General features: G+C 41.8%; 1 protein-coding gene across 2 annotated transcripts in view; it reads right to left on the reverse strand.

Annotated features, from left to right (window-relative positions):
* Window positions 1-222: 222 nt before the first annotated feature.
* The window catches only part of PPP2R2B (protein phosphatase 2 regulatory subunit Bbeta), a 313,160-nt gene continuing 294,699 nt past the window's right edge, over window positions 223-18,683 (reverse strand). For both annotated transcript variants that reach the window (XM_058170956.1, XM_058170957.1), the window contains 3 exons: window positions 5,990-6,159; window positions 4,570-4,661; window positions 223-2,514 (listed from right to left, as the gene is read on the reverse strand). In XM_058170956.1, coding sequence (XP_058026939.1) covers window positions 2,235-2,514; window positions 4,570-4,661; window positions 5,990-6,159 — 542 coding nt within the window. In that variant the 3' untranslated portion in view covers window positions 223-2,234. The remainder of the gene's footprint in view (window positions 2,515-4,569; window positions 4,662-5,989; window positions 6,160-18,683) is intronic.

Genomic DNA, 18,683 nt, shown 5'->3' on the forward strand with positions numbered 1-18,683 from the left:
TTGTATGCTTACTGCAACAATCACAAACGTTGAAGCTATTGCCTCCTTTTTTACAATCAGAAAAATGCAAAGCACATTGATTTTCAAAAACCTGCCTCGTTAGAGAAAGAAGTAAGTTTATTTTTTATTTTTTTGTAGAATCGGCTATTTGATTTTTTCCCTCCCTCCCTCCACCCTCCCACCTCTTTTTTTTTTTTGCCTCCCAAACTGATCAAATGAAGGCAGGGCTGGCATTATCCTTGTAGTAGAACTGCACAGTTTACCATGCAAAGATGAAGAGCTATTCGAGTTAAATCTTCATACCGCCCGTCTATGAGCAACCTCTCTTAGAAAGCAGCCGAGTGCTAAGAATAATAATAGCATTACAAGATGGTTTGGTGGTTATTTTTGTTTGAGTTCTTTTAAAAGCCATACAGTTTTAACTAAAGAGTTCTTTTTTTTTTTTTACTCTCGAAAAGAAAGGGAAAAAAATGACACTTGGCATAAATAAATAAATAAACAAACAAACAAACCTTTAAAAAATACACGACTAGAAGAAAAAAAAAGGGGTTCTGCTCCCCCACCAACACATATATATTTATGACATGCAAGAGATTAAAAGAGAACTGTTCTGCGATTTCTTATCCAAAGCAAATCAGAACTAAAATTAAAATTAAAACAAACTGAAAGACCCAAAATAAAACTTGCAGGAATTGCAGAAGAAAGCTCAGATTCAATTTGGTTTGCAAATACCACATTTTGGAAGCATTGTGTTTTAAGGTATTTTGTATACCATCAAAAGGCACCAAAGGATTGACTCAGCCAAATCCATCAGAGACCATTTGTGGGGGGGGAATCGTGACGGCAGGTTGCAGCTCGTGGTAGCATCCCTGCCCCTCCATGAATGATGAGTCAAAATGTTCCTGCTGCAAACCTGCTCCTTCTGTCTTGCCTTTGTTTTTCCTGTCTGAGGCTCTTTCCAGATAAGAAAAAGGGTATTTCTGCCCCTTAAGAACAAAGCTGCACTAACCTGCATCCAGCAAGAGTAGCGCAGTCTCCCGTCCAAATGCAGTAGAAGAGAATTTGCATTTGTGGAAGGGAAACAGCTCTTCTTTGCTGAGCGGGATGGGATAGGGCGGATTATCACTGGGAAAGTTTACCTATTTTCCTAAGTTTTAAAAAATTAGTCTTGGGGTTTTGTTTTGTTTTTTTAAAAAAGGGACGGCTGCATCAATGCATCAACAACCGGAGTCAATGGAACTGAACTACATGTAAAAGAAGAAGACAAAGATAAAGAAGTCAGAAAGCCTTAGGTGGATTAGTCTGGCTGTAATGGTCTTCATCTATTCCTAAATGTAAGTACGTTAGCGGTATGGCCAAAGTGAACACGAATCATAGGTCACCTCCGATGTCACAGACACTACTCAACAGGTGACAATGAGAGTTGTGCACCTAGATGTCACTGCACTTTCAAGGCAGTGAGCCCTTTGTGGAAGGAGTGAAAACCTGAAGATGGTGTTTTTTTACAGGCTGCAACTTTATGTTATTATGTTATTTTTAATCCAATGTGCAATCTGGGGCAAAAAAAAGAAAGAAAGATGTATCTCTCACAAGAACTGAGTTACAGGAAAACATTCATTGTGTGATAACAATAAATGATCATCTGGAAAGGCCCTGAGTTAATAAAAGGAACAGACACCACTTTAAAAAGGTAATGGTCAATTACAAGAATGGAATCAACAGGAATCCTAAGTCCTGTTTTCAAATAATGTAAAACAAAAGAAAAATCTCCAAGTAATTAAAAAAAAAAAGAGAGATAGCTTAATACAATGTATCTTTGTTTCATGGCCTTGGCTGAGTTTTGTTTTCTTTTTTTCGTAAATATAATTTAGCAATTTTACCTTTGTCCTAGATTACAAAATAACTTTGTAAAGGAACTAAATTACCAGCAACTACTGGGAAAATGAAAGCATACAGAATTCAAGCTCACTCTGGTAGTAGCAGCTTGGTTGCTTTCAGTACTTAAAATTCAACTGTTCCTAATTTGCTTTGCCACCCAATTTCTTTATACTGGGGGGAAAGCAATAAATGTTGGAATCTGAGAGTTTACCTCTGCACAGTTAGTGTCTGCAGAGGAATGGTGGGAAAAAAACAAAATAAGGAGGAGAAGAAAACAGGACAAAAAAAAACTTTAAAAAACTTTTGTTTGCTAGTTTCCAGAATATTAGATTCCCAAGGAGCATCTTTTCTCCCTCCTAGTTAACCTTGTCTTGAAATATATACAGGTTATTTGTTGCTGCCACTGCTATTATATTTTCTGAAGGATGCCAAGCTGTATGCAGGATCTTTTTGCTAAAGTCCAGACTGTCCACACTAATTTCATCTTTCCTCCTTTTGCCCCCAACACAAACTTTGCGAGGCTTCAGGATGGCACGGGGTTTGCTGTTTTCTCTTGAGGCTTCAAGAGTCACGTCACGCTTGGTATTGCGATCAAACATTCTAAAGAAATTGTTGTAGGAGCCAGTCATGATGACACTAAGAAGCAAGCAAAAAAACAAACAAACAAACAGTCAAGTGAAATTTAGAGTCTTTTTAGTTTTCCTACTTCTCTCAACCACACCCCATTTCAGGACAGATCCAGTTTTAAGCCATACCCACCACTGGTTCTGTGGTGTGGCTTGGTGGGCGTGGCAGGGGTAGAATACTGTAAAATCTCCCCACTCCAGGGAAAGGATACTGCAAAATCCCCATTTCCTCCCGATCAGCTGGGACTCAGGAGGCAGAGAATAGATAAGGGTGGGGTCAGTCAGAATTTTTACTAGCGGTTCTCCGAACTATTCAAAATTTCCGCTACTGGTTCTCCAGAACTGGTCAGAACCTGCTGAAACCCACCTCTGATACCCACCATATCTCTTCTCTTAGGGAGAGGGAAGGCTCAGTGGTTAAAGACGCAGAGCTTGTCAGCTGCAAAGCTGAGAGCCCAAGTTTGAGACTTGAGTGCCACACAACAGAGTAAGCTCTCGTTACTTGTCCCAGCTCCTGCCCACCTAGCGGTTTGAAAGCATGCAAATGTGAGTAGATGAATAGGTACCACTTCAGTGGGAAGGTAACACCGTTCCTTAGTGTATAGTCATGCTGGCTACATGAACACAGAAATGTCTTGGGACAATGTTGGCTCTCTTGGCTAAGCAATAGAGATCAGCACCATCACCTAGAGTTGGACATGACTAGACAGGGGAAACTTATCTTTATCTCCTTTCTTGGGAAACCACTACAAGGAGGCTCCAAAGCAGTGTGGGATGGAATAGCAAATCAGGAGGCAATTTGCTGGCCCTATAAATGTCAACTTAAAGGGGGACTATAATCACCACTGGTAGTTAGGGCAGTTATAGCTAATGCATTTATGCAATGAGAAAAGTCTTCCTTCTTCATTCCTGCAATTTCCACTTATAATCAGGTAAGGTGGCTAAATTGGACTGCCCCTTGGTAGGCAGCATGGGGACAGTTGTTAGAACTCATCTCATTTCTTCATATCATTATTTTGTGTATTCATCCTACTTCACCAAATGCAAGATGATTGTTTTAAAAAATCTTAAATATTAAAATAATGATCTATCAAATAAGCGCTAACCACCTGAAAAGAGAATGATGATACATGGATCCAATTAAAAGCTTCAGCAAATTCAACAGTTGGCTTGGGTTGCATCCATAAATATTTAGACCAAGGGGAATGCTACTTGCAAATAAGGAAGGATCCCAATGCAGCACCATCCCTTAGATTAGGGCCTTTCTTGGGACTGGTGGATTCAGAGAAATATTCCTAGCCACAAATCCTGCAGGCCAATATTTAGATTGAAAATGTAAAAACTAATTACAATGGCAAGTTAATTTCATGCTTAATTTTATGTAACAAATGAGCAATATTCAAATTACTTTTTAATTTTCTAATTGTCCATAGCTGAAAGTATAATGTTGACAAAAAGAAACATCCCAATTCCATTAGCCGTAGTTTCCAAGGAAGAATTAGGCAACTATATATAGGTCACTTCAATTTAATTTCTATTTCATAAATGGAGCCAATTAAATCTTGGCTTTGCACGCGTGGCTATTTCATAAATTCTAATTTATGTAAGTTAGTGCAAGTTCCTTTTCATTTTAAAAACCCCACAACTCATCCCAATGCTAATGTACCATAAGAACATTAATAAGTTGGTGTCATTGTGTGCAGCTCATTTCACCATCAGTCCTATGCTTATCGGGTTTTTGGGATCTGTATGCTCGGCCCAACATAAGCAGTACTTATTCAGCTATCTTAATTCAAGTAACTTCTCTTCAAATTGCTTGCAGCTGCTCTTTGTATGTCTTGTGTTAGTTTTCTGGATGACAAGAGTGACATTTGAACGAGTCATGAGATTTATTGTAGAGCATTTTTCAAGTTTCAATAAAATCTGAAATTTAATGATTTTTTTTCATTTACAAAAAAAAATCGTTTCTGTACTGCATGAAGAAGCAAAGAGCAGAAAAGATAAAAGTGGGTGGATTTGAGGAATCAGAAAATGAAAAATAATTATCCTGCATATAATTCCTCACCTGTCTGACCCATTCCATACACATTCAAATTTATCAAAAATGCAATCATTCTCATAGAGGGAGCACAGCTTGCTGCGGAGGTAATCATGAACCTGGGAGAAAGGGAGACAAAGAATAAAAGGAAAGAAGCACTCAGAACGAACACCATGCTAAAGTTTGATTCAAGCTCTGGTCACAGATTTCAGAGGACAAGAGTCTGAAGTTATTAGCAACAGGTACTTTATCTTAGTTTCTATCGTGGATGTCTTTGGAGATTCTCAGTCATCAAGGTCATGGTTGTCCCACAGGTGCTTTTTTCAAGAGGCAACTGGACTTTCTTATTTTTTGAAGACATTTTGTTTCTCATCCAAGAAGCTTCTCCGATCTACAGCACAGTCTTTTCAGCAGTTCCAAGAAGGCTCCACATCCATTTGCACTACTCACGTGATCCTGAGGACACAGACAAACCTCCAAGTGGCCTCAACAACTCTTTAAAAGAATGCAATTGACCAGCTGTCTGCATGGAATATAAATCCTTCTATTCCCCACCATCCAGTCAGAATTGAAGAAACTTCTTGGATGAGAAGCAAAATGTCTTCAAAGAAAAACAAGAAAGTCCAGTTGCTTGGAAAAAAAAGCACTTTTGGGACTTCTATCATGTATGTTTTAATTTCAGTGTTTTGATTTCTGTTGCTCTTACTACCCGTGTTTCTCCAAAAAGAAGCCTGGGTCTTATTTTCTTTTGACCCCTGAAAAAAGGGCTAGGCCTTCTTTTTGGAGGGTTCTAATTATTGACTCACCTCGTGGCAGTGGCACCGACAGGCCTGCCCAGCAGGAGCCTGCTGCTGGCCCACTTCTTCTGTGGCTGCTTGTCGCCACTCGCACACATCACCCTGGCCTCCATTTCACCTTCAGATGCCTTCTGGTAGGCATCTGAAGGCAAAACGGAGGCCAGGGCAATGTATGCGTGTGGCGGCAAGCGGCCACAGAAGGCAAAGCAGGTGTCAGGATGTGTGAGGACTGGTAAGTAGGGCAGCTCCACCCTCTGATCCCCACCCTAGCTTATTTTTTTACTTGTGTGCCTCACCCCACCTCCTGCACCCCAGGGTGGGTGGGGTCTTAATTAGGGCTAATTTTGTGGGTCCAGCTTAATTTGATCACATCTGCTCAAAAACGTGATAGGGCTTCTTTTCAAGGTGGTCGTCTTTTTGGAGAAACATGGTACTAAAACCCACCAAGAGTCTGTTTTTTTACTGCATTAGCAATATAATTGAAATCAGTAAATTATGTGTAGGCCAATTCCAAGATCTCCCAGCAGTAATAAATAAATACATGTAAAAATAAATGTTTTTGAAACATTTTGGGATGTTGTGAAGTCACCCACACTTTCTCACAGTGTATTCATTCACATCCCAGGAACCAAAGGATAATGATAAAATACCTGGTATGTCTCAATAGGTCTGTTCTCCATATTCAGATCCCACACCTTGACAGTGAGATAATCTCTGGTCATGATGTATCTCCCAGTATGGCTGAACTTTACATCAGAAATTGAAGAGATGATCTCAGAAAAAAAAGATCTGTTACTTGGATCTTCGGGCTCTTCAAAAACTACACAAACCACACACACACAAAAGAAACAACATAAATATAGTCAAGGTATTTGTATCACTCAGCTTAATCCGATAAATAGTGAAAATATTTGAATTTTCCACTTGGTCAGTCATAAGGAAAATTCTGCAAGTACATAAAAACCCTAAAAAAGACTTAATGTATTTGCTGGAAAATAAGTTTTCCTGAACCTAATTACCTTTATTTTGGAGTAGAAAGCGCTAAAGAATTATACTGCAAATGAATCCCACTGAAATCAGTGGAACAGAACTGCACAGATAAAGACTTACGTTTCATCAATTTCACTGGGAAACTAAATGATCACATTAGATGCAATACCTTTGAGGCTGTTGTGCTCACAACTCAAACCTTTTATCCATACTAATTTTCACTTATTTCATGTATTAGTTTAATATAGAAAGCAGCACCATACATTTCTGCAGGCTTAGTCATACTTACAGCTCAAGTGATCCATAGAAATCAATGGAGCTTAACTTAGTCATGACTAAATCCTATCTGCTGTGTTTTAAGATGTGGGAAATTACCATGGTTATTTCATATCATAGAATTTGATTTAACGTTTAGATAATATTAAGTCCACCTGACAATATAACAAGAACACTATAGAAATAAACTCCCTTATCATTCTTCAATCATGAAAAGGCATTGGAGACAGCTAAAGTCGTACAACTAAAGGAGGTGTTCCTTATTGAATGAAAGATTCAATCGAAATGAAACAATTAAAACAAATTCTTGAAATATGAAAAGTTCTTGGCTCTGATATAAATTTTCAAACATTTGTTAGTCTGCCAATGAGAAATCACAGTTATACCAAACCCTGGGTACAGATCTGGTTTAAAAATGAGAAACCCAGAGCATGAGTTTATATGCTGTTCAGAGTTGCTTTGAACTGTGAGATGTGTGCCAAATAAATTTAATAAGAAGAATAAGTATAACGCAGCATGTTAAAATCAGAGAAGCCAAACATCTGCTGGCTGGTTAACATTCTTTTTCAGGCGCTACAGAGATGTTTTGGCAAGGCAGAGAGACAAACTTCCCACTACTTATTCTCTTAAATTAATGAAAAATGAGTGCTGTCCACATCAGGAATATGCCCTCAGCACATCAGGCAAAATTTGATGCAACTGACAGGCTGGTGAAAATAGTGAATTTCTGTGCTAAACCATAGTGTGTGTTTTTTTATTTTATTTAACATCATCATCAATCAAACTATAGCAAAAATTAAGAAAAGTGTATTTCACAAATACAAAATCCTTAGCTACATAAAAGATACCTAAGCTGTCCTTTCGTTTAAAAATGTATGCTTAAATATCAAACAGTTACTCTGAGAGAGATGGGCGGTCTCTTGAAAGCTTGAAGCAAACAGCTATATTTCAAGATGAATCTAAAACAATTTGACAGGAAATCTGCAACCGTGTAAATACAAGAAATGAAACAAAGATGAATTTTCTAGAGACAAGGGGATTTCTTTCAACATACATATAAAATGTAAAATCATGAAATAGCAGAAATGCTGTATGCATCCTTCCCCTCAGGGACCTACTGCTTCGCTAGACATTTAACATCTAGGCACCATAGAAATTTTTTTAAAGTCGGTATAAAACCGGCAGTAGCAATTTCATAAGAAAAAGACAACTTTTTAAGCAAAGGGATTTTTTTTTTTCTTTTGCTTTCTCTGCATAAATATTTGGCCAACTTCACTACTCTGTAGTGGAACACTGGGTTGTAAATCCTGGGTTTTGGTATACGATACAGGCAATAGGAAAAATAATTTTCAGATGCTAGGATAAATGATGACTCTACAAATATGAAATGGCATTCTTCACAGCATTCTTAAGCTTGACGTTTACTCACTGCCAGCAGGAAATCTGATGACTTACAATTTTTCAAAAATATAATAAAAACATCACAGCAGGAAAAAAAAACCCAAGACCTCAGGTGGCTTGTACAAAGTGTCAAATTTCTATATCATAATCATGGACTCCCACACTAGAGAGCACAATTTGGGAGATTAAAAAAATCTAACAAACATCAACATCAATTCTAGGAGATCTATCCTGTGTAAACATAGCTTGAATGTGACAGTAGAAGCCTGGGACTGACTGTTTCTGATGTTGACACAAGGGAGAATTTGCAACTACCATCAAAATGTCAACATGTAGTACAAATAAGAAGTGTAGGGCTATCTTGTGTGTGACATGGGGATTGGTGTAACATTTTTCTTCAGGGCAGTCTCTGGAGGCTTTAGATTGATTGGGGCGGGATTACCGGAAGTATATGGAAGGTTAATCCTTCCCTTGTTCTGTTTTCTTGATCAAAGTCACCCCCCCCCCAGCAAACATCACTATTAAGTCAGAAGACTAATATCCATCCATCAACCATACTTACATATATTCCTCAGCTTACAACCACAGTTGAGACTGGAATTTCTGCCACTAAGCAATGCAGTTGTAAAGTTTTGCCATTGAACATTTGTCACTAAACAAATGGTTGTAAGTCAAGGACTACCTGTAGTACTAAATATACATTGCCCTCACCCATTAGATACATAGGCCCTTTCTTTACAGTGATGAAATCAGCACCAAATGCTTAAGCAACCATGAGGTTCACCTTTGATCAAACTTAAGGATCTTAATTAAAGATTTAAACATTCTTCCATCATTATTTTTTTCCAAAAATTACTCTGAATGTGGATGGATTGTTATTCCAGAAGAGGTGGAAAAGGAGAAAGTGATAGAAGTCCTTGATGGAAAATGAAAGAAGGGACAGTGATAGACATTGAGTTAGGATCAGTGGTGAAATTCAAGTAATTTAACAACCGGTTCTCTGCCCTAATGATTTTTTCCAACAACCAGTTTGCCAAACTGCTCAGAAAGTTTATTTATTTTTTATTTATTATTTATTATTTAAATTTATATACCGCCCTATCTCCCAAAGGACTCAGGGCGGTTCACAGGCATATAAAACATCAATATACAAAATTAAAATAATCTTTAAAAAACTTATTCCAATGCCCTATTATTAAAAATGGAAATATAAATATTAAAATCAATTTAAAACCCCTGTAAAATTTAAAATCTAAGCCAGTCCTGCACAGATGAATAAATGTGTCTTGAGCTCGCGACGGAAGGTTCGAAGGTCCGGAAGTTGACGGAGTCCTGGGGGGAGCTCGTTCCAGAGGAGGGAGCCCCACAGAGAAGGCCCTTCCCTGGGCGTCGCCAGGCAACACTGCCTAGCTGGCACCCTGAGGTCCCTCCCTGTGAGGCGCGGGTCGGTGAGAGGTATCTGGTCGCAGTAGGCGGTCCCGTGAATAACCCGGCCCTATGCCATGGGCGCTTTAAAGGTGGTCACCAAAACCTTGAAGCGCACCGGAAGGCCACAGGTAGCCAGTGCAGCCTGCGCAGGATGGGTGTTATCACGGGAGCCACGAGGGCTCCATCTATCACCCGCAGCCGCATTCTGGACTAACTGTAGCCTCCGGATGCCCTTCAAGGAAGCCCCATGTAGAGGCGTTGCAGTAATCCAGGCGAGGCGTCACGAGGCGTGAGTGACCGTGCATAGGGCCTCCCGGTCCAGAAAGGCGCAACTGGCGCACCAGGCGAACCTGGTAGAGCGCTCTCCTGGAGCGGCCGTCAAATGATCTTCTAGAGACAGCCGTTCATCCAGGAGGGCGCCTAAGTTGCGCACCCTCTCCGCCGGGGCCAGTGACTCGCCACCGATGGTCAGCCGCGGATTTAGCTGACTGTACCGGGATGCGGCATCCACAGCCACTCTGTCTTGGAGGATTGAGCTTGAGCCTGTTTCTCCCCATCCAGACCCGTCGGCCTCCAGACACCGGGACAGCACTTGATAACCGTTGGGGTGGTCGGTGTGAAAAATACAGCTGAGTGTCATCCGCATACAGCTGGTACTTCACACGAAACCACTGATGATCTCACCCAGCGGCTTCATGTAGATGTTAAACAGAAGGCGGAGAATCGACCCTGCGGCACCCACAAGTGAGGCGCCTCGGGGCCGACCTCTGCCCCCCTGTCAACACCGTCTGCGACCGGTCGGAGGGATAGGAGGGGAACCACCGATAAACGGTGCCTCCCACTCCCAATCCCTCCAACCGGCGCAGCAGGATACCATGGTCGATGGTATCGAAAGCCGCTGAGAGGTCTAATAGGACCAGGGCAGAGGAACAACCCCTATCCCTGGCCCTCCAGAGATCATCCACCAACGCGACCAAAGCCGTCTCCGTGCTGTTAACAACCGGTTCTCCCGAAGTGGTGCAAACTGGCTGAATCCCACCACTGGTTAGGATATATGTTTGGATAATAAGAGTGTTGCTGGGTTGAAGCAAGTAGAGGATAAATAGGGGGTGAAAAAGAGAGTAGAAGGCAATAACATCAGTGAACTTGGTTTTGGTGATTTAAAGAAAATAATGGTGAATGTGATCTGCTGGTGGCTTCTGGAGGTTGACATTGGATGGCAGATTATCCAACTGCTGGGCATATTCACCCAATGAAGATGATGTCGGCCATAAAGATAGGCCAATCTAAGAGCCTATACCCACAGAACTGGGGACAAGAACCTGAAACCATGTCACCCCAGTCCTTCTTTTCATAAGACTAGACATATCCAGTTCCAGCAACCGTTCTTTATATGTTTTATCCTCGAGTCCCCTAATCATCTGTATTACTCTTCTCTGCACTCTTTCTAGAGTCTCAACAGCTTGTTTACATCATGGCGATAAAAACTAGATACAGTATTCCAAAACAGAACAATTATTTTAAAATACATAAATCATATTTTGCTTGCAAGGATTTAGAAATGGATTTAAATCTAGGTTTCCTCGAATATATCCAAGCCCAACAACTTTAGTAAAAGCCACTTTAAAAGAATTGTGATTTATTCATCAAAAGAGTGACATCAACACCTTCCTCTGTATATTTTCATTTTAATTATCTGCAATTACCAGATGGTGCTCTTTCATTAAATAAAAGAAAAAACTTGACAGAACCATGACAACTTACACAGAAGGAGCTTTAGAGTCAATTATCACCAACTAGTAGACAAATATTGCGAGGGGAGAGCATATTGCCAAAGGATACCTTTAGACAGAGGAGGAGGGGAATGTTCCATATTATACAAAAGTCAGTCATTACTAATTTAGTTCAGTTTAGTTTTGTAAAACCTTCTATTTCTCCAGAAATTAAGTAAATATATCTAACCAGGAATGTACACTAAGTTGTTGATTTCAGTTTTCTGCCTAACACCATCCTCAGATGGTAAGATATGAATAAGGTATGGAATTGTGTGTATAATATCAAATCTGTACAGGAAGTTATAACATTTTCTTTAGAAACTCTTTCAGTTTATTATTGTTATGGTTTGCTGCACAGTCAGCCAGATGTTCAGACTGGATTTGGCATTTTTATTCACTTATCGAATCCCTTCCAAGGACCTGGGATAGACAGATGTTGATGTTTGATGGTATTAGAGGTATTGTCACTTTTCCCAATTGCAGTCATTTGCAATTGACTGATGGCGAACAATGTTGTTCTTGTTGTTGTTGTTGTTAATTTATCTAGTTGTTTTACAGACTTTTGGATGTAGAGTATATTTGTAGTATGAATACAGCATTGCATTTTCTTTTTTAACAAGTTAGAAGCTGAATATGGGCAGTTCTATATTTATGGTATCGGGATGGGCGTTCATGATGTAAGTGATATATATTTGTTTTCTGAGGTTTTCACGGGTGTTTGTATGTAGGTCTTTGGTTGTTCGGGTTTTCTCCCGTACGGGAGAAAACCCCAACAACCAAAGACCTACACACACACACACACACACACACATATATATATATATATGTAGATCTTTGGTTATTTGGGTTTTCTCCCGCGTAAAATTGGAAGTGTCTTGGCGACGTTTCGACGAAGTCTCATTCGTCATCTTCAGGCTTCAGCTTCGTGCTTCTGGGAGCAATGTGTGATCGCAGCTGTTTCTTCCTTTTAACTGCTAGTGGGGGTTTGAATTGATTGGGTGGGAGCTTGGCTGTGCTCTGATTGGATGGGGTTTTTTTTGTGCTCTGATTGGCTGGGGGTGTGTCCTGTGTTGGTGGGGGCTTGCTTGTGCTCAGTTTAGTCTGTGTTGCAGGGGGTTTTGAGCTGGTGAGCTGCATAGCTGTTGTTTGGCTTTGTGGTCGTGCTACAGCTGCAGCTCTGGCTCATCCCCAGCAACAGGGCAGGCGTCAAGCCTGAGCTCACCACAATCAATCAAACCCATCAGTGAAACAGCTGATCACTGCTCAAACCCGGTGAATGACTGATGCTCGACTGCGAAGCCGCACCTCGTGAGCCTGAATAAAGATCTCTCAAACACCGCGAAAACCTCAGAAAACATATATATATATATATATATATATATATATATATATATATATATATAGGTCTTTGGTTGTTCGGGTTTTCTCCGTGTAAAATTGGAAGTGTCTTGGCGGCGTTTGACGAAGTCTCATTCGTCATCTTCAGGCTTCAGCTTCGTGCTTCTGGGAGCAATGTGTGATCGCAGTTGTTTCTTCCTTTTAACTGCTAGTGGGGATTTGAACTGATTGGGTGGGAGCTTGGCTGTGCTCTGATTGGATGGGGGGGGTTTTGTGCTCTGATTGGCTGGGGGTGTGTCCTGTGTTGGTGGGGGCTTGTTTGTGCTCAGTTTAGTCTGTGTTGCAGGGGGATTTGAGCTGTTGAGCTGCATAGCTGTTGTTTGGCTTTGTGGTCGTGCTACATCTTCATAGTGGGTGTCAGTCTGCTGCATGTATGGATTGGAGGGGTTTGAAATGGCTAATGTTGCAGCTGCGGTCTGGCTTCTGGTCCTTGGTCGTGCTTCATGATCAGTGTGGGTTTGGGTCTGCTTTCTGGGTGGATGTGCGGTGGTGACATCCTGTGTGGACCTCGTGAGTGTGGGTTTGGTGTCATTCCTCGTGTTAGGGACTCGTTTGTCAATAAGGGCAGGTTTCCAAATGGCTGGTAGGCGGGAGGTGTCATCTCGTTTGTTCATGCTGTGTGGGCGTTTTTCTATCTCAATGGCTTCTCTGATTATTCTGTTGTTAAAGTGTTCAGTTTTGGCGATAGTTCTGGTCTTTTTAAAGTCAATATCATGTCCTGTGACTTTAAAGTGTTGGACCAGGGAAGAAGTTGGTTCCTCTTTTTTGAATGAGTTCTTGTGTTCTTCAATGCGTGCACTTATTCTTCTGTTGGTTTGTCCAATGTATGTGGTGGGGCAGGCGGTGCATGGGATTTCATATACTCCTTGATTTTCTAACTCAATTTTGTCTTTGGGGTTTCTTAGGATGGTGGATATTTTTTGGTTTGTGCAGAATGCTGTCTTGATGTTATGTTTGTGGAGGATCTTGCTGATTCTGTCTGTGGTGCCTTTTATATATGGGAGGAGGGCTGTGCCGTTTTCTTGTTCTCTGTCTTTAGTGCACTAAAGTGCACTTTAGTGCACTAGTGCCGTTTTCTTGTTCTCTGTCTTTAGTGCACTAAGGCAAGACAGAGAACAGAAAAGACATCCTCCCATGTAAGGCACAGACAGAATCAGCAGATCTCTGATCAGACAGCTCTGCAAACACATCATCAAGGCTAAAACAAGAGATTGAAAAATCGTGTAATGCACGTGCTGGACACTGGACAGGAACATGGTGCGCGCGTGGCTGAACTCATTCAAAGAAACTATTCCTGGTCAACGCTAAAGTCACGGGACATGACTTTAAAGACAGAACCGCCTCATTGCTGACAGAATAATCGAGGAAGAGATGAACAAACGGTGACACGGCCAGCCATTTGAAACCTGCCCGTGCACAACGGTCAACACGAGGAAGACGTCTCAGGTCCACACAGATGTCACCACCGCATCCACCAGGCAGACCCAAACCCACACTGATCATGAGCCAGACCAGAACCGGACGCGCTGCAACATTAGCCATTCACCCTCCAGTCATACATGCGGCAGACTGACACCACTGTGAAGATGTCACCCAAAGCCAGGCACAGCTATGCAGCTCAATCAAACTGCAGACTAAACTGAGCACAACAAGCCCTCACCCAGACACACCCAGGCAGCACAGCTCTCATCCACCAGCAAGCTCACCCACTTCAAATCACTGGCAGTTAGGAAGGAAACAACTCGATCATTGCTCTCAAGCTGCCTGAATGACGGGCGTTTCGTCGGCGTCATCAGATTCTCAATTTACGGAGGCAACAAGACCTACAGCGTGAAAACCTCAGAAAACAAATATATATATATATATATATATATATATATATATATATATATATATATATATATATGTTTTCTGAGGTTTTCACGGTGTTTATATAGGTCTTTGGTTGTTCGGGTTTTCTCCGTGTAAAATTGGAAGTGTCTTGGCGGCGTTTGACGAAGTCTCATTCGTCATCTTCAGGCTTCAGCCGTGCTTCTGGGAGCAATGTGTGATCGCAGCTGTTTCTTCCTTTTAACTGCTAGTGGGGTTTGAACTGATTGGGTGGGAGCTTGGCTGTGCTCTGATTGGATGGGGTTTTCTGTGCTCTGATTGGCTGGGGGTGTGTCCTGTGTTGGTGGGGGCTTGGTTGTGCTCAGTCTAATCTGTGCTGCAGGGGGATTTGAGCTGGTGAGCTGCACTGCTGCTGTTTGGCTTCGTGTTCGTGGTGGTGCTACATCTTCGTAGTGGGTGTCAGTCTGCTGCATGTATGGATTGGAGGGGTTTGAAGTGGCTAATGTTGCAGCTGCGGTCTGGCTTCTGGTCCTTGGTCGTGCTTCCTGATCAGTGTGGGTTTGGGTGTGCTTTCTGGGTGGATGTGTGGTGGTGACATCCTGTGTGGACCTCGTGAGTGTGGGTCTGGTGTCATTCCTCGTGTTAGGGACACGTTTGTCAATAAGGGCAGGTTTCCAAATGGCTGGTAGGCGGGAGGTATCATCTCGTTTGTTCATGCTGTGTGGGCGTTTTCTATCACGATGGCTTCTCTGATTATTCTGTTGTTAAAGTGTTCAGTTTTGGCGATAGTTCTGGTCTTTTTAAAGTCAATATCGTGTCCTGTGACTTTAAAGTGTTGGACCAGGGAAGAAGTTGGTTCCTCTTTTTTGAATGAGTTCTTGTGTTCTTCAATGCGTGCACTTATTCTTCTGTTGGTTTGTCCAATGTATGTGGTGGGGCAGGCGGTGCATGGGATTTCATATACTCCTTGATTTTCTAACTCAATTTTGTCTTTGGGGTTTCTTAGGATGGTGGATATTTTTCTGTTTGTGCAGAATGCTGTCTTGATGTTATGTTTGTGGAGGATCTTGCTGATTCTGTCTGTGGTGCCTTTTATATATGGGAGGAGGGCTGTGCCATTTTCTTGCTCTCTGTCTTGGGTTTTAGTGGGGGGTTCTTTTTGGATTAGTTTGGTAATCTTATTTCTCTGGAATCCGTTGGATGTTAGTACGTTTGTGAGAGTGTGTAGTTCGGTTTTAGGTGTTGTTGTCAGCTAAGCATTTTGTTCTAGAGATGAGTGTCTTGGCTACGGAGTTGATCTGTGCTGGGTGGTGGTGTGAGTGCATGCAGATAGCGGTTTGTGTGTGTTTTCTTCTGGTAGATGGTGTGTCCTAGGAGCCATTGGGTTTCTTGTAGACTAAGACATCTAGGAAGGAAGTTGGTTGTTAACTTCTGTTTCCATGGTGAACTGTATTTTGGGGTGTAGGCTATTGAGGTGTGTGAGGAAGTTTTCAAGTTTTCTTTCCCGTGTGGCCAGATTATGAAGGTGTCGTCTACGTATCTGAGCCAGAGTTTGGGTTTGTGATCAGATTTTTCTAGTGCTTGGGTTTCAAAGTGTTCCATGTAGAGGTTGGCAATGACAGGTGAGAGGGTGATCCCATGGGTGCGCCTTCTATTTGTTTGTATTTTGTCCGTTATAGATGAAGTATGTGTTGGATAGGCAGTGGTTGGTCAGATCTAGGATGTGCTTGGGGGTTATATTTGTTTTGGATAGCTGTCAAGGCTTCTTTGATTGGCACTTGGGTGAAGAGGATATGACATCAAAGCTCACGAGTAGGTCGCTGGGCTGTAAGTTTTGTTTCTTTATGATCTCTATGAACTGGAATGAGTTTTTACGTGTGAGGCGATGGATTCTGCATAGGGCTGTAGTTGTTTGGCGAGAAATTTGGCTAGGTTTTGTAGAGGTGAGCCTATGGAGCTGACTATGGGTCTGAGTGGGGTTCCTTCTTTGTGTTTCTTGGGGAGGCGGTAGGGGTTAGGGCACCTGGATGATTTCTCTCTGGGAATGATTCTTTGTTGGATTTCTTCGCTGATGGGGAGGCTTTTATTTTGGATCTAGTGGTTTTCTAGGTAGGTGGTGGGGTCTGTTTTAGGGGCTTGTATGCAGGGTCTTGGAGTAGGTTGGTTAATTTGGTTTGGTAGTCAGATGTGTTCATAACCACCGTGGCGTTGCCCTTGTCTGCTGGTAGGATTATTATGCTGGTATCTTTTTTCAGGTTAAGTAGTGCTGTCTGTTCCTCTTTGGGTAAGTTGCTTTTGGGTGGCTTGCTGCTGCAGAGGATGTTGGTGATTTCGAGTCTGATTTTGTTAGCGTCATCGGGGTTGATTTTGGTCAGGCTGGTTTCAACTCCATATAATGGTCTCAGTGGGGATGTATTTGGGAGTGACTGCAAAGTTGAATCCTTTGGAAAGGACATCGGTTTCAGCTTTGGTGAGGATCCTATCTGAGATGTTATGCACTGTTTGTTTCATGTGTTGCTGTGAGGGTGGAGGGTTTGTTTCTGGCGTTCTTGTAGTCTTGAGTTTGTTGGTGTGCGTGTCTGTCTTGAGGGTGGTCTGTGTTTGACTCTCAGGCGGCAAGTTGTTTGGATTTGTCCCAAAGTGCCGGGTGCATCTTGTTGCTGAGTTTGAGGTGATGTGGGAGGTCGTCTGTGTTGATTTGATCTAGGAGGAATCTTTTTGTGTGAAGTTCATTTCTGATTAAGGCCAATTCTGTTCTTTTTAGGATGCGTTTGGTGGCTGCAGAGTTGGAGTGGAATTTCAACTGGAAGCATTTGGGGATTAAATTTTCATCGCGGCAGTTTCGTAGGAATGCGAGGTCACACAAAATTGAGTTAGAAAATCAAGGAGTATATGAAATCCCATGCACCGCCTGCCCCACCACATACATTGGACAAACCAACAGAAGAATAAGTGCACGCATTGAAGAACACAAGAACTCATTCAAAAAAGAGGAACCAACTTCTTCCCTGGTCCAACACTTTAAAGTCACAGGACACGATATTGACTTTAAAAAGACCAGAACTATCGCCAAAACTGAACACTTTAACAACAGAATAATCAGAGAAGCCATCGAGATAGAAAAACGCCCACACAGCATGAACAAACGAGATGATACCTCCCGCCTACCAGCCATTTGGAAACCTGCCCTTATTGACAAACGTGTCCCTAACACGAGGAATGACACCAGACCCACACTCACGAGGATGACACAGGATGTCACCACCACACATCCACCCAGAAAGCACACCCAAACCCACACTGATCAGGAAGCACGACCAAGGACCAGAAGCCAGACCGCAGCTGCAACATTAGCCACTTCAAACCCCTCCAATCCATACATGCAGCAGACTGACACCCACTACGAAGATGTAGCACGACCACGAACACGAAGCCAAACAGCAGCAGTGCAGCTCACCAGCTCAAATCCCCCTGCAGCACAGATTAGACTGAGCACAACCAAGCCCCCACCAACACAGGACACACCCCCAGCCAATCAGAGCACAGAAAAAAACCCCATCCAATCAGAGCACAGCCAAGCTCCCACCCAATCAGTTCAAACCCCCACTAGCAGTTAAAAGGAAGAAACAGCTGCGATCACACATTGCTCCCAGAAGCACGAAGCTGAAGCCTGAAGATGACGAATGAGACTTCGTCGAAACGTCGCCAAGACACTTCCAATTTTACCCGAACAACCAAAGACCTATATATATATATATATATATATATATATATATATATATATATATATATATATATATATATATATATATATATATATATTTTAGCACTTAAAATTTTAAACATTTAAAAATAGTGTTCAAAAAATATTTTGACGTTATTAATCTCCCATGAGATTGGCCTACCAGGCTAAATCTGATCCTAATACCAGATGAGTTGCTGCTGCTAATACTACTTTAGTCCTACATTGTGGAAAATGACCTCAGGCAAAGCATTTTCCATGCCATTTTCATCTGGGGTGTCTATTACCCCTAGAAATGGATAAAATGTAAAAGATTATTAAATAGCTGACGTAGGGTACAGAATTGTGGAAACAATTGTCAAACCTCAATGATATTATAAATATCATTGAAAGGCCACACCAGATTTATTCTGGCAATTAATTTATATTTCCTTTTGCATCTCAAATACCAATGGACATTTCCCAGAGCCCATATTTCTTGCTCTTTTGAAAAGCAGCTTGCAG

Source organism: Ahaetulla prasina, chromosome 2 (assembly GCF_028640845.1).
Source record: "Ahaetulla prasina isolate Xishuangbanna chromosome 2, ASM2864084v1, whole genome shotgun sequence".
Lineage (NCBI taxonomy): Eukaryota > Metazoa > Chordata > Lepidosauria > Squamata > Colubridae > Ahaetulla > Ahaetulla prasina.